The sequence below is a fragment of the Triturus cristatus genome, chromosome 2_1 (assembly GCF_964204655.1).
Source record: "Triturus cristatus chromosome 2_1, aTriCri1.1, whole genome shotgun sequence".
Taxonomy (NCBI): Eukaryota; Metazoa; Chordata; class Amphibia; order Caudata; family Salamandridae; genus Triturus; species Triturus cristatus.
In genome coordinates, this window is record NC_140581.1 from 387934013 (window position 1) to 387957448 (window position 23436).

At 45.7% G+C, this 23436-nt stretch overlaps 1 protein-coding gene across 2 annotated transcripts in view; it reads right to left on the bottom strand.

Moving 5' to 3' along the window:
- The window catches only part of DEPDC1B (DEP domain containing 1B), a 274836-nt gene that overhangs the window by 121453 nt on the left and 129947 nt on the right, over positions 1-23436 (bottom strand). The window contains exon 8 of one of the 2 annotated variants that reach the window (XM_085631491.1): positions 15477-16481. The exons of the other annotated variant lie outside the window; for it this stretch is intronic. Coding sequence (XP_085487617.1) covers positions 15477-16481 — 1005 coding nt within the window. The remainder of the gene's footprint in view (positions 1-15476; positions 16482-23436) is intronic. 2 annotated transcript variants of the gene reach the window in all.

Genomic DNA, 23436 nt, shown 5'->3' on the forward strand with positions numbered 1-23436 from the left:
GTTGACTTACCTGTAATCAAACCAATTGCATTCTATTGCATTTCAACTGTGTTCAACTGCATTATTTTTGCAAAGCTTAACTTCACTTACCTGCACCAGGCCTGGCTTGGTTCAAGAAATAAAATACAACTAAAATATATTTTTATACAAGGACATTGGTCAGAGTTTAGTCTGAGGGTGTGACATCATTTCTTGCCTGAGTGTGTACAATAAATGCTTAACACTACCCTCTGATTAAGCCTTACTGTTTACCCACACTATTACAAATAGAGAGTAAGGTATTATCTACTTTTACCTCTGCCTACCTTTGGGGATCCACTAGACTCTGTGCACTCTATACCTCGCTTTGGCGTAGTATATACAGAGCCAGCTCCCTACAACACTCAAATCCGGTAACTTCGTCCTGTTTCTTCATGTTGACGATTTAAAATAAAAATTCTACCGTATCTTCCAATGCAGCTGAGAAAAACAGTAATCTCAGCGCTTGTTATCTCAAAAATTGATTACTAGAATGCCTTATTTGTAGGAGTTCAAACTAGAGCCCTCAATAAACTTCAAACCCCACAGAACGCAGCTGCAAGAGTCCTGTTGAATCTTCCTAAGTTTTGCTCAGTAACCAACTATCAGGGATCTCATTGATTCCCTATCCGGGCGTGCATCCAGTTTAAAACACTTTGCTGGGTACACAAAGGACTACATTTAGATGGTCCTTCATTTTTGTAAGACATTTATTAAATGTACTTTCCCTCCCATTCTTTGCTGTGTAGTAGTCCAAAAATGTACAAGTTCATAGAATAAGAAAAGCCCATTGGGAGGGGTTTCTCTCACACTGCCACAGAATGGTGGAACTTGCTTCCTAACCATTTGCGATTTCAATCCAATCTGCTAAAGTTTCGGAAGGATTTAAAAATCTGGTTATTTAAATATGCAGCTTAAATGAATCTTCTTAGACAACTGGTTCTTAATTGCTTTACTTTCTCCTCACTATTATCTATTTCTGTGCTCCGGTTTTTCGGATACTAGTGCCAAGACGCCCTGTTTGGTTTTAGTGCGCTCCAGAAGACTGATAACTAGGGCTCCCGTTTTTTTTTTGTTTAACATTTAAGTCTTATCTATCCATATTTTTTGGGCCATCTTACTGTTATTTATTTTGTGTTTTGCGAATAAATGGAGCCGTAAAATGATTGTGCACTCATACATGAATGCCTGTCACAATTTAGAAAATTGAACAGCCATTTATAACAAAACACTACACTCACAGGTACATTTTTAGCGTTCTACTACAAGTACATGTTAACATATGCCTGTATTTAGAGAAATCTCATCTTGATTTTTAACTCCCCATGCTGTCTATCTGCTCAGCTGTTCCCCGGAATTTATGAAGGACAGCATGAAGAGTCTCTCACAACAAGCATCATTTTCAGTATTTTTCCACTTTTAAAAATAAACACAGACGGGAAACAAATTGTTGGTCTGTATTTATCTGTTAAAATCAGTAAAACTGACTGCCTTACTTATAACATAACATTTTGTAACCATTCTTAAAACATAAACCATCCTTCCTTCTTCCTTCACCCCTTCCACACCTGTTGTCTGAGATAATGAATTAAAAACATTTGCAGTGTGTGTGCGCGTGTGTGTGTATACATACTCACACTGTCTTGTTTGAAACAAAAAAAATCTATCAGATCTCAGTCAAGCTAAAACTAAGAAAAAGTAGAAGCGAGAAAAGGTGCATTTGTTTGTTCTTCATTCTCTATTATGTCCAGGTGTGTGATTGCTGGGACAGAAAAGTCCTTTGCATGGTAATGGATGTGCACCCCTGCCCTGAGGGCCCAATTGTGCTACATTGTGGATCCCTAATGCTGATTTTTGTTGTCATAGGCAAACATAGATCATGCGTGTCTCACAGACTGCAGTCCTGTTGAACTAGGAGGGGCGCCCAAAGCTATACCTTCATAGTGGTGGAAGGCTACTGTCTTTACCAGGAGTTAAGCAGCACGTGCACAGTGGTGGAAGCATATCATGCAGTGCTCAGTAGGAGTGAACAGCTCCTTTTTAAACTGTTACTGGAGTGAGGCCTACAGCCTCGCTAACTTTTAAAGTTCAGCTGCTGTGTGCTTTACTCAACCGTGCCCTACATCAATTTCATGTGAAGTGCTGTGTAGCACAGAAGCAGTATATCTGCGCAGGGTGTATGTATGCCTGGGAAGGGTAAAATACAGGAATGATGCAATACTAAGAAGTGCGTGCGTGGTGAATGCATTTGCTGGATGTGTACATGCCTATTAGTGGTTCAGTAACTGAAAGATGTATTGCTGTGCAGTGAGTGCAGGATAAATGCATGTGCTGGGTGTATGTGTACCTGTAACAGGTACAACAGATGAAGGGTGCAGTACTCTGCAGTGCATGTATGATGTACACACGCACTGGGTGTTATGCCTATGGATGGTACAATGCATGAAGGGCCCTGGGTTTCATTTTGGGAGAACCAGGCCTATCCGGTGAAAGATTGAGGAGATCGAGATCCCCCCCCCCCCCGCCCCCAAGATAGATTTGTATGTTGCTGCATTACTATAATCGTCCGGGACAGACATACAAAGGAGAGGGGAGAGGCAGGCGTTCCCTGTAGAATTCAAAGGGTGCTCTTTGATCAGTGAGTGGCCACAGGAAGGGCCCTCGGCACATCACAGGAAGGAGATTGGGCTGATAAGAGAATGATAAAGAGTAGGGGAGGGGGCTCTGCAGCCAACTCACCTGAGCACACCTGCTGCGTGTGCCCGCATACAGGGCGCACTTAGGAACTTCTGACACTTCACCCCTGCCACTGCGGGTAAGACAACATTCTGGCCTGTCAGACCGGGGGGGGGGGGAAACTTGCTGCTAGTAGCGCTGCGGCTCCGCAACACTGTTGAATTTAAGGGAGAGTCATAGGTGACTCTTGAGACGGACTGCTAGTCAGGTATACCCGAGATGTTACCAGTAGTAAACAGGAAATAACCACTATTGGTAAAGCGAGGAGCGAGAGGAACAGGAAATTGCCAAAGAAAACGACCTCAGGGGTACAATGTGATTGTTTGTGAATATTGTTTTTCTGCTTTGTGTTGGTCATAGAAATAAAATACTCTCCTTTTTTCACAAGTGAGTATTTAGCTAGACAATGATCGATTACTGCTGCGCAGTGAGTGCGAGTGTATCTATAACACTGTATCTCTGCCCCCCCAAGTACCGACCTGGAGGAAGCCTTGGGGTGCTCTGAACATGCCTAACAAGTGTCAATTGCAAAAGGGGTATTTTGGCAAGTTACTCAGACTCCATAGTTAAGTCGGACCCCAGGACTTCTGGAGTACAAGCCCTCAAACCTCACCGTTTGTCCTGGTTAGCCTTGTGGCCCTCTGAAAGGGTTTCTGACAGTGATCATGTGTCACACCTCTGCTATACATACATGCCTTAGATTTCCAGAGATAAAAAGCCAGCAAACTAACAGTCTAATAGTGCATTAGTCTAATAGGCCATTCTTCTGAATAGACCGCTTGATTTAGATCAAGACCAGCAGAATCTGCCACCTCTGCCAGGAATCTTCACCCGTGTCTACGGCATCACAGGCAGAACAGTCTGTCAACGAGACTCCAGCTAAGAGTCCCACCTAGTTGATCACGATGTGTCTTTCTGTCAAGGCAACTGTGGCAGGAATCCCTTCTACTCGGAGTTGCCTGAATCAAAAAAAATTGGGTTTCTGTTTCCCACTTTCGTTTAAGTCATGAACCTCATGGTCCAGGCCCCTCTTTTGCTGCTCACACTCCATCACAACACCAAAAGACTCGCTTGTCGCTGGGATCGAAGGTAAGCTACTTGTACAAATGTCCTACTACGATTCGTGTTTTGATCATTGCTGTAGCCTCGTGTATTTTTGCATTGTACTTGCATGCAATATTTTTCTCAGGTGTAATGCAGCAATGTTCATCTTTCTACTTATCAAGGTAAATTGAGCACCCCCAAATTGACAATTAAAAAAAAAAAACTGTTGTGGTATTTGTGGATGTAGTGCTGTGGGTGGGGTGCCTGTGGATGTGAATTCAATAGTGTGTGTATGTTGTGTGTGTGGCATGCAATATGTAACACAAAGGGCCATAACACATTGCCTTAATATGTTTTAGATGCCAACATGAAGTTTATTGATGCATTAATAAGTAGGACTTACCAGTCTCTACTCCACCAGAGACTCACTCTGTTGGCAAACCGCTGCTAGGACTAGGCCAGCACAACAGAAACATCTAAATAGGCTCCGCGCAATACTGCCGTAATGACAGCAACAGAGTACTGTTAGCCAGCAGAGGAGACCTCTGCGCTTCAACCAGCAGATATCTAGGTGAAAAACCGTCAACTCAACAGACTATATGAAACTGCTACCACGGAGGGATGGCGGGAGTACTGCTAAGATCTAAATCATGCCCAAAGTCAACTGCAAATGAGTGTACCTCCACCCTTTTTCTTCAAAATCTAAGCCTTTAGTTTGTGGGGTAACGCAGGGATCGTTAAATTCCAACAGACTGAAGATTTGGTCTTCATCGTGGATGGCCACCTGCCGTCAAACCACTGGTGGCCTGAAGAATAAATCTCACCCAGATGCCTACTCCTCCTGCTAGGAATCTTGGCATTATATTTGACTCGGCCCTTTCCTTCGCCGCCCAAATCAGACAGATCTCCTCGGCCTGCTTCCTGAAACTGAAGCGCTTAACAAGTTTCTTCATCTGATCTCACAAAAGACCCGGAAAACAGTAGTCCACACTATGGTAACCTGTGATTGAACTACACCAATAGTCTCTATTTCGGCGCTTAACTGCAGGCCTGGCACACTGACTTCAGATAATTCAGAATGCGGCTGTTAGACCGATCCAGAGATTTTTTTTTTACAGTCAACAGATCTCTCCCCATCTTAGGCAGCTACAGTGGCTCCCCGTGGCAAAGCACATTTAATTTAAAGCTTTGACGTTGGCCTTTAGAACAGTCAGGAGATCTGGCCCTCGCTATTTGAGGACTAGACTGACCTCCCCTACATGCAAGAGTGCTCTCAGGTCTGACAATCTCTGCTTGATATGGATTCCTAAATTCTCTCAGGTCCACCACAGAAGGAGCTCATTCACGATTCTTACAGTCACGTTTTAGAACAGTCTGCCACCCAATCTGCACTGGGTTGAGTCATTAGCTATTTTCAAAAGAAAGTTAAAAGCTTGGCTGTTTGAGGTAACCTAGTTAACCAAAAAATTCTGTGGGATTTCTGTATGTGCTTTGAGCGCTAGGACACTGGTGCCGAAGCAGTTGCATTCTTAACAAATGTCAATTGATTGATTAAAAATAGTTCAATAATCAGTTTAGTCAATTTGTAAGTAGTATCCCATTAGACAATAGCACAGGTCAAGCTTCAAAAAGGATTATCCACTATTCAACAATGCTTTGGATGACATTAAACAACTTTGAATTACAATATCTTGAATCATTCATTGTTCTTTTGTAGAAACTGAAGGGAATAACCTCATACTTCATAGGTGTACATGCAGTTCTTCTTATATGTTGAAACACTGTGGGTCCAAGGTGTTCAACCCTAAATTATAGTTCGATTCTAGTCTTCTCAATGCCTTTTCTCACCCTGATCTTACACAGAGAAAGGCTATTGCAAAGTAAATCAGGAGAATATAATCTATGACCTTGCCATGCCGTTGAATAACTGGCTCTTATGTCTTGTAATATATGCTTAAGTACAACCGAAATAGTGCTCCCAACATAACGTTTGGGGCATAGACAACCCAAAATATATGCTACATGGTAACGCCTGAAATTATAGGAACCTTTAACATCTCTTTTTTTTTTAAAAAAAAAAAGGATGCTTAAACATTTTTGTATTTATTTGCTTACAGGCTTTACATTAATTGCATTTTGTGAGGCAGAGAACTGACTTTAGCCAAGTTTGCTTCAAGATTGTTAAATTACTCCTCATAAAGCGGTTTGTCATGTATTTCAGCTTTCTAGAGGTCAACATTGGTCTTCCTGAAATTCTCCCCTCCCCCCAATTACAGGTTCTTTTTCAAGAGGATACCAATATTGATTTAAAATGTTACAGATCGCTTTGTTTTCCCTACTGTAAGTGGTTACAATTCTACATGAGTCCTTGAAGGAGCACTGTTTTTCTTGCTTATTCTTGAATAGGATCCTCTGCCTTATGGGGTTTGTTACTCTTTGCTCAGTTAGTTTGAAGTATTGTCAGAGTAGCACTTTAGTCTAAAATGAATGCAAATAGTCCCTGTGGGTAACCTTTCTACGTACTACAGTTCCTCTTAGCTAGTAAGAGTTCACAGTAAGGAATGCTTTCTTGGATGAACACTACTACTGTGAAGTAACCTGTTGGTTACCAGTTTTCTAACTTGTAGTGTGACATGGACATATTATAAATAGATCTTTAAAAAACAGCAATAGAATAATGTTTTGCTCATTCATCCATATTATGGGCATTGATCACTTGCCATATGCAAATTAGTGTAGTCATTGGTAATGCAGGTGCCCAACGTGCCCTGAAGTTGCTTAAAGTATTTATTATTGAAAATGAATATGTCAAACAAACTCATCATGCACAATAGCTTAAGATGTTTGTAAAACATCACAGGTTAGGATCGGAGAAAGTACTTCCAAATTCAAACTCCAAGACTACCTTCATATCCACTTGTATACCAATACAAAACGTCCTAATGTCGTCAGTGGGTAAACATCATTCCAGGTTGTCATATAAGCTTTGGTATACGCTTCTAAGGAAATCGGCAGTGTCCTGAATACAGGAGGGTAAACATCGCACATGGGAGGGGGGATGGGGTTAAAAAGTGATCTATGTATTGAGACGTAAATTCAAATTAACTGCCCCTTGTCAAAACAATTGGTCTCTCAGGTGGTTTGGAAGTTCATTAAGTACCTTTGTATACCTCTGAGAGAAACTGGAAAACTCAGACACTGGGTAGGTATTGCCTCCTCCTACCTCACTCTTAAAGCCTGGTTCTAACTACCCCCTGAACATCAGAGCCCAGGTCTTAGTTCTTGAATTCTGCAAGAAACTTAAAATCTGGCTCTTCACCAAGATCCACTCGCCCCATACAGATCCTCCTTCAGCCCCAGGATACCCTCCCGGGAGAGTTGTGAGCATTACAAATACATATATCATAACAAATATTCACTGTGGCTCAAAAGCCCCTGCTCTAGTCACTCCTTTAGTTTATTATGATAGGCACATTTTACATTTAAAATGTATCCACTGCTTATTCTCATATAGGAGTTACTATCATCCAACTGCCAGGAATCTTCAGACAACATATATCCCTGAGCCACAGAACTATATTGCCCACTCTATCCAACGATTTGATAGCACATTCATATTTATTAATCCATAATAATAACTGGACTTAATTCTCTTATCGCTTCCCTTGAACAATTTTTTTTAAGACACTAGTGATATATTCTGAAAAGGGTTTCAAGGTATCTCGTGGCAATTGAGGTATACATTTAGAAGGCGGTCTAACGATGCTGCAAGAATTCAGAAGTACATTCAGCACCAAAGTGGTCATCACAAAACCATCAACACATCCCTGGTTCTTACTGTTCATTCTCTTGCTTAAACATATCATTAATTAGGTATAATAAGACCTGTATGAATGATCATGACACACATTATTTGTTCCGCTCCTATTATCATTTCCCTTTGTACTGTTTAAAAGATGTTAAAAAATGTCACTGTCTAGATAAACTTAAATACATCAATCCTTGTTTGGGTGTAATCAAGTGAGGTTTCAGTTCCGTAAGAAAGGCTTAGCAAGGGGGGAATCTCTGTCTTGAGTGCTGTTAAGACGGCCAATCCAGGGAATACTACGGTAAGTACTGCCTGATCAGTTGTAAGTTCTTGCCAACAATTTCAAATGATCTAATTTTTAAGGAACCTCTTGGTTTGATAATTTCAGAATGTGGAGAGGCTAGTCGGAGACATTTTACTAAGAAACAAGGAAACTATTCCCTAAATCAGTTTACTTCTGTAACTCCTACTGATGCAAATACGGGTTTTAGTGCGGACACCTCAACACCCACACTGCTCTATTCATAAAATTCTATAGAAATGTTTATGTTTTGATGCACGTAAGATGCTGGCTCTACTTGCATTAATGTGATACGTCAAATGTCTAATCACACAGCCGCTTGTCTAGCGCTCCAGGTCAATACAGCATATCCCAGAACATACAACAAGACTATTTGAAACAGAATGGTCCTATCCCAATTTAATTCCTTTTTTCCAAGGTCCTTAGCAGATAAAGGAATACTTGGGGGGGGGGGGGGGGTGGACTAGAGTATTCTCACATCCCAGGACAACTCAAGTGTCCTGGAATCTCAAGATATGTGGACGGGGGCTGTAGTGAAAATGGTCAACCTGTTGGCCCAAAGATAGCACCACATGCCTTTAACAACGTGATATATGTGGCTGACAACCTGGGAATGGGAACTACATCTGTCTCCAAGGAGAATGATTGGTTCAGAAAGGTCAGAACAAACTCACATTGGGGGTCATCTCTGCATTTCTTTTTTGGTTTGCTCCAAGCAACATTTCCACAAAAATCTATCTGGTAACTTAATTTTGACAAATTTGCAGATGTGTCTTTTGCTTCTCTTGGGTGTATTGTTGCCATACAGGAAGTGAAGTTGTTACAAATTTTAGAAGTCTAACAGCAATCACAGTGTGACTGTTTCAGAACACCTTTGCCCATATCGCTCCCAGAGTTACAATTTTCTTCTGGGGCATACTATGTACAAGGTGAGAGAACTCCACTATGGCATCAAGGGAAATGACTGACAATCTATACTGGTTCCAATTTCTTCTCAGATGTCAAGAGTAGGACTTGGCCCTCTCTGTAGGGTCATACCCAAATGTTTTGCCTTCACTCTCCTGTTTTCAGATGTTTGTATCAAAGTTGGTTGTTGGGTTAGTGTTAAGAAACCTTGGAAAACCAGTAAAGGTGAAAGTCAATATTTCAGACCTTTAAAAGTTACCAAAGTCTTGAGGAATGCCGTACAATTATCTGATGGCAAGGTTTGGAACTTTAAAATAGTAGCTATTTTTCGCCCGAGTCTCAATTTCTCTGAGAATGTATTCCCTTCTGATACTCCTCGCTCTTCTGATACTCATGCTGAGTGGGACATTGTTGCAGAGGAAAATGTTCCTACCAATTCTGTTACCGTTCCTACCAATCCTGATGGAGACTGTCAATAGTCCTGGGGTGTCCACAGATGTTTCTAATAGTGTTGGTGGGGATTCTACTTTCCCCTTTGTAAATAATGATGTGGCTACTGGTGATGAGGAATGCAATGTTGATGGTTATCTACCACTTTGTGACAAACGTATTCGCTCTAAACCTAAATGGATGGCGGATTATGTTTGTGAAGATGTATCTTAATATGGTTTTTTTTGTTTTGTTTAGGGGGGGGGGGGAAGATGTGTTATGTTATTGCTATGTCACTGTTTTGTTCTTTTCCTTCGGTCCACTTCTCGCTCCGTGATACCACGTCAGCACGAGTTTTAGAGTGCTGGTTAGTGGACGTTGAGCTGAGAAGGGAGCGGAGGCGTTACTTTGATGTACTGATGTTCTTACATTAAAACCAACTTGGTCACACTTTACGTGTCTGACCATCTGTACAAAAAGAGGTTACAGTCAACTATCGGTATTTCATACCACTACATTCCAAACCCATTATGATGCCCTGGTATTCTAAGCAGAACCCAACAGGGAGGATTCTAGCAGCTTCTCCCACTTCAAAGTGGGCACTAGGTATAAATGTTGGGCCCTTAGACCAAACACTTCAGTACACTCCTGAACCTGTGGAAGACTCAGAAGAAGGACTGCTTTGCAGCTCTTCTGCAAAAAAGGACTGCCATTCTCCCAGACTACTCTGCTGCCTGAGTGAGACGGACAAGACCTGCATTTTGAAACCAGGACCACCAGAGTGACTCCAAGGGCTATTGGGCTGACCTCCTGATCAGAGTCTCAGGGACAGAAAAGGCTTCACCCACCTTGAACCCTACACCTTGACTCTGCCTGCTGTGAGTCCTGTCCCCCAAGTGGTTTCACCCCAGTCCTGGACCCTTGGAAATGATCCTGTAGGTGCTCTGCCAACCCTGGTGTGTTCCTAGCAGAACGGACGCAGCTTGACACATCAACTCTCAGCCCTGCATCAGAACTGCTGCTTCACAACCTATTCCAGATGTAGGACCTTGCAGCTCCTCAAAACCACCACTATGCAATGCATCCTTGAGGCAGGATCTTGCATCACACCCCCCTCAGAATCGCCGCTGTGAGACGGATCCTCACAATGCTCTGCAATCAGGATTCAAGGTACTTTGTTAGGTGAGCCTAACTTGGTCCCTGTATCCAACCCGCACTCTATCGCGGTCAGTCTGACATTGTGACTTTGTACTGGTCGGGCATGACAAGATAACCCCAGTTGGTGCGTTGTGCTTTTAAGTACTATTGTTACCTAAATCTTTAAAGTTGCTTATCTCTGGTTCGACTAATTTCATTATAGTCGTGTTCGTGTCAAGTAGTTTATTAAATTGTACTTAATTTTGTTTTTTTTATTGGTGTGGAATTTTTCTTGTGTTGAGTTTACACATAATTGCTGCTTTTGTGCTGCATAAATACTTTGCCTCCAAGTTAATCCTGACTACTTTTGAGCCAAGCTAGAAGGGGGTTAAGCACAGGTTAATTTGGGGTTTGTGTTTTACCCGGACAATAATTGTGGTTGCTGCTTGAGTAGAGCCCCCTTTCTTCAACCAGTAAACAATTTCCTACATCAAGCGTATCTGTATGGTGGTCAGAAAAAACAATCTTGCGGTCATTACTATGTTCAGATGCTGATCAGGATGCCTTGCTTCATATTTCAGTTTAACCCGGAATAACACTGGACGAGAGTGACCGAGATCAATTTTATAGAAGCAAAATAGATATTCTTTACATTTAATTCCTCCCGCAACTCCTCTGCTCCCACTCTACTGTTTAGTAGAAATAGTGTCACAGCAGTCAATAATAAGTTCAGAAAACTGACACATAATCTAAACAAACAGAAAGGTATCCATACCGTCAAGAAGGGAAATGACCTCGGCGGTCTCTCTGTGGGAGGCGTTCAAGACGGTACTCCGGGGGGAGGCCCTGTCCCTTATTTCCCATTCCCAGAGGCGCGAGCGGGAGAAGGTGACCCGTATTGAAACTGAGATAACCGAGTTGGAGGGTGATCTAGAATGTGGGGTGACGGATGACAAATTACATGTTCTCCTACTCAAGCAGGCGGCCTATAAGGCCCTCGTCACGGAGGCGGCCAGGGGCCTCAGTAGAGAGCAACAGGGGAGACTATATGACGTGGGTGATAAGGCTGGTAAATTGATTGCGTGGCTGGATAAAAAGGAGGAGAGCGAGTCTAGTTGTCCCGTCGATTGAGAAACTGGATGGTGTGTGTGTCACTGAACCGGGAGAAATTGTTGATTGCTTCACAGAATATTTCCGTGGGGTGTATTCCCCGGTATCTTCCCGCTCGGAAGAGGATTCTCATGCCCTGCTCAGGGACATTGCGCTGCCTTCCCTTTCGGAGGAGGACAAAGTGTCGTTGGACGCCGCCCCAACATCTGAGGAAATTGCCCTCGCCATACGTTCGGTCGCTTCCGGCAAGGCCATGGGTCCTAATGGTCTTCCCATCGAATTGTACAAGCTGCGACCGGATACGCTGGCGCCACATCTCCGTGCTAGGTTCCTCGCAGCCCGTTCGGAGGGCTCCCTCCCGCTGGACCAGCGTCTGGCCACTATCGTGGTGATTCATTAGGAGGGGAGGCCGCGGGACCGGGTCACGTCCTACAGGCCCATTTCGCTGCTGAATGCGGAAACCAAAATTCTCGCCAAGGTGTTGGCTAATCGGCTGGTTGGCGTGGTGTGCGATCTGATTCACCAGGATCAGTCCGGCTTTATCCCTCATCGCAACACTGCGCTCAACCTGCGGCGTTTGCATGGGGTGCTCGCGCGGGTCCCGTTCATACGAGAGCCGGCCATTTTGGCGTCCCTGGACGCCACTATGGCGTTTGATACGCTTGAGTGGCCATATATTTGGGCGACACTGGCGAAGTTTGGGTTTGGCCCGGGATTCATCGGTTGGGTGAAATTGTTGTATTCCGGACCGATGGCGCAGGTGGCGGTGAACGGTAGAGTGTCGGCTCCGTTTGAGCTGGGCAGGGGCACGCGGCAGGGCTGCCCGTTATCACCGCTCCTCTTCGCGCTTGCCTTGGAGCCCCTGGCGGAGTGGCTGTGGTGGCATCCTTCTATCCGTGGTCTCCGATGGACCCCCGAGTATGAAGATCGCGTATCTCTTTACGCTGATGATATTCTTCTATACCTGGCTTCCCCGCGTAAATCACTGATTGTACTAGTTGATGTATTGCACTCATTTGGCCTCAACTCTGGCCTAGTCATCAATTGGGCTAAATCTTGTGTGTATGTCCTTTCCGGGGAGGCTCCTATCCTTCCGCGGGGTTGTCCTATTCAGATCGCTCCGCAGGGATTTAGGTACCTGGGTATCTTCATTACCCTGGACGCGGAGGCCCGCTATAAACAGAACTTGCTTCCCCCCCTCCAGCGCCTGAAGGATGACGTGGCGCGTTGGAAGCGTTTGCCGCTCTCGCCGCTCGGCCGGGCGGCATTGTTTAAGATGATGTCGCTGCCACGTTTCCTGTACGCTTTACAGAATACAATGGACGTTGTCCCGGCGCGCTACTTTCGCGAGGTGGAGAGTTTGCAGCGCCGCCTGTTCTGGGAGGGTAGGCCGCGTATCGCCCTGGCGAAGCTGACGCTCCCGTGGTACGACGGGGGGGGGTCGCCCTCCCAGACATCAAACGGTATTACTGGGCCTCCCAGCTGGCTGCGATAAATCACGGCCTTTACGGGCCCGCTCTAAACCCGGCCTTCGAGATGGATAAACTGTTACTGCCGGGTGGCGACTATAATCGGGCGCTTTATTCTAGCTTGCTCGACGCACGTCTGACGGGCCCTACGCGGGTCATGGTACGAGTGTGGCACGCGGCAAACTTGGCGATGGGGTGGAAGGATCGGTTGACCCGGGCGACGCCACTATATGCATCTGAGCGGCTGGGCTCCCTGTGGACCTCGAAGGGCTTTGAGAAGTGGGACATGATAGGCATCGGCAAGGTGGGCGATCTCTGGACGAGGGGGGGGATTCAAAACGTTCAATGTGCTGCAGACGGAATTCCAGTTGCAGGACAGGGAGTACTTTCGATATATGCAGATCCGTCACGCGTTGTGCTCCGTATTCCCGGACGTTGCCTCCATCCCGGAGTACTCCCCTCTGGAAGATAGAGTGCTAGATGGGCATGTACCGGACGGCACGATCTCATTAATTTACAAAAAGCTCATCAATGATCGCTCGGGACTGCTGACTAGCCTTCGTGAGGCGTGAGGGGCTGATGGACTGGAGCTGGATGACGAGGACTGGGTGTCTGCGGTGGCCTCCCCGAAAGAGGTGGCCATACCGGCTCGCCTTCGCTTCGTCCAGCTCAAGATACTCCATAGGGTCTATGTTACGGGGCCGAGTCTGATGCGTATGGGCTATGCCGTGGACGGATTGTGTAAGCGTGGGTGTGGTTCTTTGGGGACCTTTCTCCATATTTTGTGGGAATGCCCGGAGGTGGTGCGATTCTGGCGTGGTGTGCATGTGGTTTTGCAGGCAGTCACGCATGTGCCGCTGCTGCCCGAGGCGAGGAGATGTCTCCTGAATGTGTGGGAGCCAACCGACTACTCAGTGCCGCAGACGTGGTGGGTGACTCGGGGATACATGGTGGCCAAGCTTGATATTGCGCAATTGTGGGGTTCCCAGAGGTTACCAACTGTCTCGGCGTGGAAAGACAACATGGATTGGTGTATGTTTCGGGAAAAGGTGGTGTATGTTGCGAGAGGTAAGCCTGGGAAATGGGTGAAAGTGTGGGGCCCCTGGAACGCCTACCGTGGGGGAATCTGTACCCCGCCGCTGGCGCCTGATCCGTCACCGGCCCCATCTCCTTAGCCTGCTTGTCTCCCGGGTTCTGGGCATCGATTCCACTTTGTCTCCGTCCCGACCTATCCCCCCCCCCCCCTGCTATTCCTGTGGATCGGTAGGACCCCCCCCCCCCACCCCTGGGGAGCACATGCGGCTGTTTCGATTGTGGGTTGCCTTGTGGACTTGTTTTCTCGTTATTTATATAAAAATGAAACCGTTGTGTGGGGTCCGAATGGTGCGGCTGCCGACGCTTCTCTCCACTCCTGTGATCTCTCTTCTGCCGCAGCGTGTGTTCCACTGCTTGTATTATATGCTCTTCCTGTTTGCTAGCGGCCGGCCTGAAGGTTGTAGGCCCAGCCCATCTTTGTATATCTTTTGGATTCTGTAATAAACTGTTTAAAAAAAAAAAAAAAAAAAAAAAAAAAAAAGAAGGGAAATGACCTCTGTTGTGAACCATATATGAAGGGGATCGCCCTTTCAGTCATCCACGTGGCAAGACAGAAAATAATGCATCACTCTGCTGATGAACGAACCGTACATCGGATGCAATATATTGTTTCAATCATTAATGTGCTCTGACAAGCTGGCCACTGTGTGTCAAAGACAGCAAAAGACTGGAAAGATGCCTTCGTAAGAGTACAAGACCAGATTTCCCTTTGATTCATTCCTCTTAAATCGGAACACTAGCTTGTACGCCAGTAACACTCCCTAGGAGGTGCAAGACGTCAAGAACACTTCTGTGTTATCAACGAATAGAACAGTGTAATGGAGTCCGAAATCCTCCCCAAAAAAATCAATGTCCAGTGGCACCATATGAGCATTTCCAAATGCCAGCCTACAAGCAAAAAAAGCAACTCTTTGTTACCCTATTGTAAACAAGAAGTGTTGAGCTATTCTTTATTACACTAGAGAAGAGGTGGACCGAGGAAAAGGGAGCAATACATTTGACACAGAACAAATCAAATAAGCAAAGTGTGAGAGCACTTGGTAAATGGCTAAACAAAATGTTTCCTAAGCAAATATTTAGAAAGCTACAATCAACTTACTTTGAGTTTCAGTCAAGCCTTCCAGCATGAGGCAGGGTCTCAAAACCATATTGGGAAAGTATCAAGCATTACTTTTAAGCAATAACTACAGAAGCACCTAAATAAGACTCCCGTCCCCATATACACAAGAAAAATAATAGCAGAAATACTTCTCCCAAGCAGCTAAGCGAATCAGCAGCAAATAACATGCAATGCACATTTAACATTCATTGCATATGAAGCTTTTATAAATCAATATCTGTCTAGAACAAAACAGAAAAACAGACTGCAGTGGACGACTCTAAGCGACTGACTTGCAATCAACAAAAGGGATGCAGTTCTTACTTGGTGCGCTGGTATACTTATGAAGCGATTTAAATGTAGATCTATTGATTGTCTTGTCAAGAACATTGCCTGAAAAAGAACTAATTGCTGGAATGGTATTCAAATACAGGGTGTCTTGGCGGTCATCAATGATAGAGGCCCTAGAACCATCCATGGGATTCCTGCACAGGATATCTGAACAACTGCTGTAGGCAGTCAGTGGACGGAAAGGGCTTAATTTGGCAGAATGCTGGAAAGGACTTAGTCTTGTTCGTTCAGTTGCAGGAGCACCTTCGGGGAAAGAAATCATGGGCATGAATCCTCTGCAGTGGCCATCTTTACAAGACTTGCAGTGCAAGGACTGGATCTTTTGGTTAGGCCCGTATGCCTCATGCAATGTTGACAAGTAACGAGCAGACTGTGATCTCTTCCAGTTATGTACTGAAGCAGGTGCAGCACTTGCAGTTCTCAATGGAAAACTGGGAACAGAAGCTAGACGACACAAAGGCTTTCTCTCTAGCTCTTCCATATCAGGCAGGTTCTCGATTGAAAAATAGAGGGATGTGGAGACCCCAGGATTAGCTGCTGCACGTCTAACTTCCCGCAGTCTTTGAAGACTAGCATCACAATTCATTTTCTGATACTCATTTTCCTTTTCACATTCAGTTGTGCCGTCAGTATTGGGCACATGGAAATGCATTGGTGTAGTGTTCATTTTGTCCCGCTGCAAAAAACCAGTGTGGTTTGTTAACCATGAAGACCGGTGATTCTGTGAGCCTTTAACTACACTTGTACTCAGAGGACTTCGACTGCAATCTACTGTTGGGAAGAGAGACGCATTATCTTCACAGCTTAAACGCGATGGTGTGCTTGTTAGGCTGATCATAAGATTCTCGATGGATGGACTGGAGCTTAGTAAGGAGTTCATCTTTTGTCCATCTGGGATTAGTAGAGTGCGAGGAGCATACCTTTTACTGTGCTTCCTTTCTTTGGTTTGCTGTGGCACTGAAACCAAGCTTGAGAGTGCTGCATGAAGTAAATAAGATGAAAAATAACAAAAAATATCTTTGAAAGACAGAATAGCCCACGACCCATACTTAAGCGAAAAGCCATAAAAAATTATTTTCAGGCAAGAATGCATGCAAAAGTTTAATGGCAAGCAAAGGATAAAAAAAGCAAAAAGGGATCTTAGTCCAGTGACACTATACTTATGGCAAACAAATCTAGGTAATTATAATAAATAAGTATGACCCAGAACGAATAGTCAATGGCTACCTATCAACAACATGAAGATTTTCAAGTAAGGGAACCAGTGCACATCATATGCAAGTAAAGGAACACACTGAATAATCCAAAACCAACTGGGTGAGAAGACAGCCTTGCGGAGTTTCATGTCACAAATTCTCACCCCTGTATTACTTACACCCTCCTGAGCATTCCCTACAGTCAAGCATCATCAGATGCTGGAATGTGCGTCAAGAAATCCTAAAGAGGACACAAAATGCACCTGTATCTCATTGTACTTGTACTCTACCCATGCCCCCTCGAAAAACAATTGGACTTCTATCACGTTTTTGACCTCCATCAAGGGTCCCCCTGTGATCTGCCGGCCTGGCCAACCACCACCCCCTCCCTGGCCAAAAGCACAAATGGTCACAGTAAGCCAGAAACCCATGGTGTCTAAAGTTATTTTTACTCCTACAAATTGGTTATCTTTGAACCTTTAGTTTGGCAACCGGTTCTTATGCAGAAAGGTCCAAATTGATTGCCTTAATGTTGCAAGTCTCCCACCAGAAGGCACAAACTCTGCCAAATAAGACAGTGTTCGACAGAGAAAACAGAAGCAGGCAGAAATGGTCTGGAAAAAAAACAGTAACAGACTAAGTCAAGATTCTAAAAATGTCACAAGCATGTGTGGATCAGGTCTGCCTGCATCTGTTGACAAACTAAAGGATTTTCTGGTCGAATTAGGATTATAAAGTACTACAGAGCACAGTGATCCTACAGAAATAGGCAGTAAGGTGACCACTAAGCATAGGCCCGGGAGACATCACACACAAGGTCTACTTTAGTAGTTGCTAGCTGCTGCACCTCTGGTGGGCGGGTTAGCACAGATATTATTATGGCCCAGATAGCACTTCCTAAATCGTGGGACAAAATATCAAGAAACCGCTTCTTGCCCAGGTAGGAAGCCTACAAAATTAATCTAAATCCACTTCCAACCTACAAGGCCTGATTGTAACAGGTAATTCCTCAAGCAGCAAACGCAATGCAATAGGTCTCGCATTTATAAGAGTTTGAGCTATTGGCATTGTAAAATTACAATGCCTTTTATTTATGTTTTGGTTTTAAAACAAATAAAAGGCATTGTCATTTACAATGTCAGTAGCATAAACTCGCATAAAAGCAGTGTGTGGAGTGCGGCAGTGTGCGGCGTGCGGCAGTGTGCGGCGTGCGGCAGTGTGCGGCGTGCGGCAGTGTGCGGCGTGCGGCGGCAGTGTGCGGCGGCAGTGTGCGGAGTGCAGCGGTGTGAGGCGTGCAGCGGTGTGAGGCGTGCAGCGGTGTGAGGCGTGCAGCGGTGTGAGGCGTGCAGCGGTGTGAGGCGTGCAGCGGTGTGAGGCGTGCAGCGGTGTGAGGCGTGCAGCAGTGAGTAATGCAGCAGTGTGCAGCAGTGTGTGGCATGCAACAGTGTGCGGCGTGCAGCAGTGTTGTGCGGCGTGCGGCAGTGTTGTGCGGCGTGCGGCAGTGTTGTGCGGCGTGCGGCAGTGTTGTGCGGCGTGCGGCAGTGTTGTGCGGCGTGCGGCAGTGTTGTGCGGCAGTGTTGTGCGGCGTGCAGCAGTGTTGTGCGGCGTGCAGCAGTGTCGTGCGGCGTGCAGCAGTGTCGTGCGGCGTGCAGCAGTGTCGTGCGGCGTGCAGCAGTGTCGTGCGGCGTGCAGCAGTGTCGTGCAGCAGTGTCGTGCAGCAGTGTCGTGCAGCGTGCAGCAGTTTCGTGCGGCGTGCAGCAGTGTCGTGCGGCGTGCAGCAGTGTCATGCGGCGTGCAGCAGTGAGTAATGCAGCAGTGTGTGGCGTGCAGCCGGCCTGCAGCAGTGTGTGGCGTGCAGCGGCATGCAGCAGTGTGTGGCATGCAGCAGTGTGCGGCAGTGTGTGGCGTGCAGCGGCATGCGGCAGTGTGCGGCGTGCAGCAGTGTGCGGCGTGCAGCAGTGTGCGGCAGTGTGTAGCGTGGAGCAGTGTGTAGCGTGGAGCAGTGTGTGGCGTGCAGCGGCATGCAGCAGTGTGCGGCGTGCAGCAGTGTGCGGCGTGCAGCACGCAGCAGTGAGTAATGCAGCAGTGTGCGGCGTGCAGCAGTGTGCGGCGTGCAGCAGTGTGCGGCGTGCAGCAGTGAGTAATGCAGCAGTGTGCAGCAGTGTGAGGCGTGCAGCAGTGTGCGGCGTAGAGCGACAGACTTGTGGAAGCACAAATTCGAAAGGTAAGGTTGGGAGTGAGAGCCATGTGAAGGGGTGAAAAACTGGGACTAGAGTGAAAAGACTCGGAATAGAATGGCACATGGGCTATAGCGTAAGCCTCTGCATTGAGTGCAAGACTGTGCGTTGAGCAAGGCATATGGTAAAGAGTGAGAGTAACTGGGTCTCGAGTGAGTGAGTGAGGGTGCAACTAGAGACTTGTAGAAGTGTACAGGATTGTGGCTAGAGTGAGAGACTTGTGGAAGTGTAATGGACTAGAGTGAGAGACCTGGCTAGAGTGAGAGGCTTGTGGAAGTGTCGAGTATTGATTCTAGAGTGAGTGATGTGTGGAAGTGTGAAGGTCTAAGGCTAGAGTGATGGCCTTATGGAAATATGAAGGACTGGGATAGGATTGAAACACGTGAAATCGTGAAGGACTAGGCCTTGAGTGAGGGGCTGGTGTTGGAGAGAGAAAATGTTGCTAACATGTGAAACTAGTGCACAAGTGAGAGGCTTGTGAAACTGTAAAGAACGCATCTAGAGGAAGTGGCATGTGGAAATTTGAAGGACTGGAACTAGCGGAATATAGAGCTGGGCAAGATTGACAGATGGGCTACAGTGAAAAGCAGCACAGAGAGTGCGCCACAGATGGGCTACAGTGAAAAGCAGCGCATAGAGTGCGCAACAGATGGGCTACAGTGACAGGCAGCGCATAGAGTGCGTGACAGATGGGCTACAGTGAAAAGCAGCACAGAGAGTGCGCGACAGGTGGGCTACAGTGAAAGGCAGCGCATAGAGTATGCAACAGTGAAAGGCAGCGCATAGAGTATGCGACAGATGGGCAGCGCATAGAGTGCACGACAGATGTGCTACAGTGAAAAGCAGCACAGAGAGTGCGCCACAGATGGGCTAAAGGCAGCGCATAGAGTGCACAACAGATGTGCTACAGTGAAAGGCAGCGCATAGAGTGCACGACAGATGGGCTACAGTAAAAAGCAGCACAGAGAGTGCGCAACAGATGGGCTACAGTGACAGGCAGCGCATAGAGTGCGCGACAGGTGGGCTACAGTGAAAGGCAGCGCATAAAGTGCGCGACAAATGGGCTAAAGGCAGTACATAGAGTGCGCGACAGGTGGGCTACAGTGAAAGGCAGCGCATAGAGTATGCGACAGATGGGCAGCGCATAGAGGGCACGACAGATGTGCTACAGAGAAAAGCAGCACAGAGTGCGCAACAGATGGGCTACAGTGAAAGGCAGGGCATAGAGTGCGCGACAGATGGGTTACAGTGAAAAGCAGCACAGAGTGCGCGACAGATGGGCTACAGTGAAAGGCAGCACGTAGTGTACGCGACAGATGGGCAGCGCATATAGTACGCGACAGATGTGCTACAGTGAAAGGCAGCGCATAGAGTGCGCAACAGATGGGCTACAGTGAAAGGCAGTGCATAGAGTGTGCGACAGATGGGCTACAGTGAATGGCAGCACAGTGAGTGCGCAACAGATGGGCTAGAGTGAAAGGCAGCGACAGATGGGCTAAAGGCAGCGCATAGAGTGCGCAACAGATGGGCTACAGTGAAAGGCAGTGCACAGAGTGCGCGACGGGCTACAGGGAAAGGCAGCGCATAGAGTGCGCCGCTAGTGCTCGAGTGAAAGTCAGAAGAGGGAGTTCCTGAGGATTGAGTGGGAAACTGGGATTAGGCCTGTGTGCTGGCTGGGGAGACCGTTTCCGTCTAGGCTGGATGGCTGTATGACCATGGTCTTTTCGGTGCCGCGCTAATTGCGTGTAAAAAAAAAACCAAGAAAAACAAGACAAGACAAGCCCGGCGGAGCGTGGCGCGCGTGTTGACGGGGGCGGGGGAGCGCATTCCAGGCGGCACGATGCGCGTGATTGTGCGCGTGTTCGCCATGTAATCCGCTTTTCGGAGTACTTTTAAAAGCCCCTTACTAGAGTCTCGCTTTGCGATCGCTTACGAGATAGCAATGCGAGACCTAAAAATGGGGGCTCCCTTAAGGAACCTGTTCAAAGAGCTGCAGGAAAGGGTGCTGCAGTGTGTGCCGTCAGGCAATAAGTGTACCAGTCCACCAGCGGTGTACAAACAAAGCTATATTGTCAGCTTCAGAGTACTGGTACTGGCTGGGGGGGGTCACTGCTTTTGTCTCACTGGCACAGCAATAAAGCCAGAAAGAGAGCTTTAGGAATAAATATACAAAATGTGAGGATTGAGTAGCAGTGCAAAAGGGATTCTCCTCCAAACAAACAAGAGCGCAGGTCTGGTACAGAAGACAGCAGATGAAAAGCATGTGGGTGTACATAGGTCATGGCTATGTTCAAGTTTATTCTTTGCTGAACAAGACACTATGGTACTTTGTGTTGGATCTAGGATGTCCAGTGAATATGGAGGAAGAAGGCATTGATGCACCAGTAGCTTTGTTTCTCCTCTAGAGTTTATAATATAGCAGCAGACTACTACCTCTCCAGCACCTCTGCAGATCTGGAAAAATATTTTGTAGAATTAGATACATTTCCCATTACGGACTAATTACGTTCCAGCAGCTCTAGCAAATGGTTTGATTCACACATCTACATTTTTGATTAATTGTTCAGGGCCTGGAAACCTCACCACTCAAAAACTGGTTGGGATCTACGTATAAGGCAATTATGAACTTCATACGGAGTCATCTGGGAGTTCTAAAACAAACCCCTGCAAAGCCATTCACCTGTGTCCTTATGGGCTGAAAATGAGCCGGGACAAGATAGGCTAGAATAGTCAAGTGAAACCATCTACGATAGATGTAGAAATCAGCACTATTGTGAGAAATGAGTAGAGCACTTCGGACACTAGTCTAGTCAGCCCGATATATGCAGAAGTCCCTGAGGAGGTGGATGGAGAAAAATAGACCATCTTGTTGAAGCTAAGGACTTGTGCTTTCAGTTGGCTAAGTGGAAGGTGAGGACTGTTCGAATTAAATATGTATCCCATAAATACCTGACAAAATCACAAAGACAGAGAGCTGCATGTCACTATTGACTTAGCAGCAAGGATGCCTCCCTCATCTTCGCCCATGGTTACCCTGCCATGTTATTTATCGCCTCATGCCAAGAGACATGCGCAGCACTGGGAGTGATGATTATAACTTCTGAGCCACGTATTTGAGTCACTAGCCTACTGAATGTCCAGATAATCCAGGTCTATTCTCTCAAGCATTAAGATGTATAGAGCACTGAATACATATTTTATAATTAGAAAAGGTTAAAAGAGAAGTTGTCAAAACAAGCAAAGGGGGTGAATTTCAACGTTGAAGATGGAAGAAAGTCAGAAGCGATCTTCAGCCTAACAAATTGTCAAAGAAGATAATGCATCTCGAAACAAAACATTAAATCACTATTCATGAGACATCACTTTCAAAGAAAGGTGAATGTTCAACATTAAAATGCAAGCTCACAAGCCAAATGTTTTTATAAGTAAATAACTGAACCGACTCATTTCGCCTCTTGACCATCAAAACGTGGTTGACAACCAAAAACACTCCAAGTACCCCCCTCCCAAAACTATGTACTTCAGGAATTCATGGTCCAATAAGGTAACTAAACCTTGCTTTCACAACTACTTCCTAAAGGAAATATTATATAATTTGGGCAACTTTGTTTCTTAAAACTTGGGTATTTGTATTTACCAAGTATTGCATACATTACTTTCAGCGTCTAAAAAAAGATACTTGTAAACTTCAAATATCTGTAGAAAATGTTTCATTTCTGTTTAATCATCTAACCCTTGCGGGGTTTTATACATTTTGCATAGAAAAGATTTTCAAAGATTCGGTCTCTAAATAAGCTGTATTTGTATATGTAAATGTAAGATGTTTTTTTGTTTGGAGAAGTGCTAGGACGCTCCATTGGAGTAACCATGTATTTCACAAATAACCCATTTCATTTCCGAGTGGATCCCCTATTCTATTCAATTTTAGCAGTCAACACTTATGGAGGAGGCCATCTACACCCAACTATACATCAGTACAAGTGCTGCATGTTTATGATGTAGATTTCATAAATCAAAAATGATATCCTCACAAACCATTGTCAGTGAAAACATGTGGTCTAATACTTCAAATAAACCGGTGTTCTAGTGTGCAAGATTGAACATATGATTATAAACTGTTACAGAGCTTTTGGCATAGTGTGCCATTTCTTTTACACTATATGCCCAACCGTTGCAAAAAGCAAAGCCAGGGAGACTTGAAAGGTTGTTGGAATAATGCAATGAGTGGTCTGTAATTGGGCAAAAGGACAGTATCAACACATATTTACATTAAATGTGAACCTAATCCGAAAAAAATGTGTGCACATATGTGCTTGTGGGAAACAAGGTGAACGGCGCAAGTGACAAGTGGAAAAGAGGCGAGCGGCACAGAACGAACAGTAGTGACGATAGTTATAAGAGAACCTTTCGGTTCAAAAGTAGTTTGTTTGAAAGCTGACAATTTGGTGAAGCGTGAAGCTGCGTCAAGAGTTGTGCTGGGAAGTCAATGACGTTTAGACC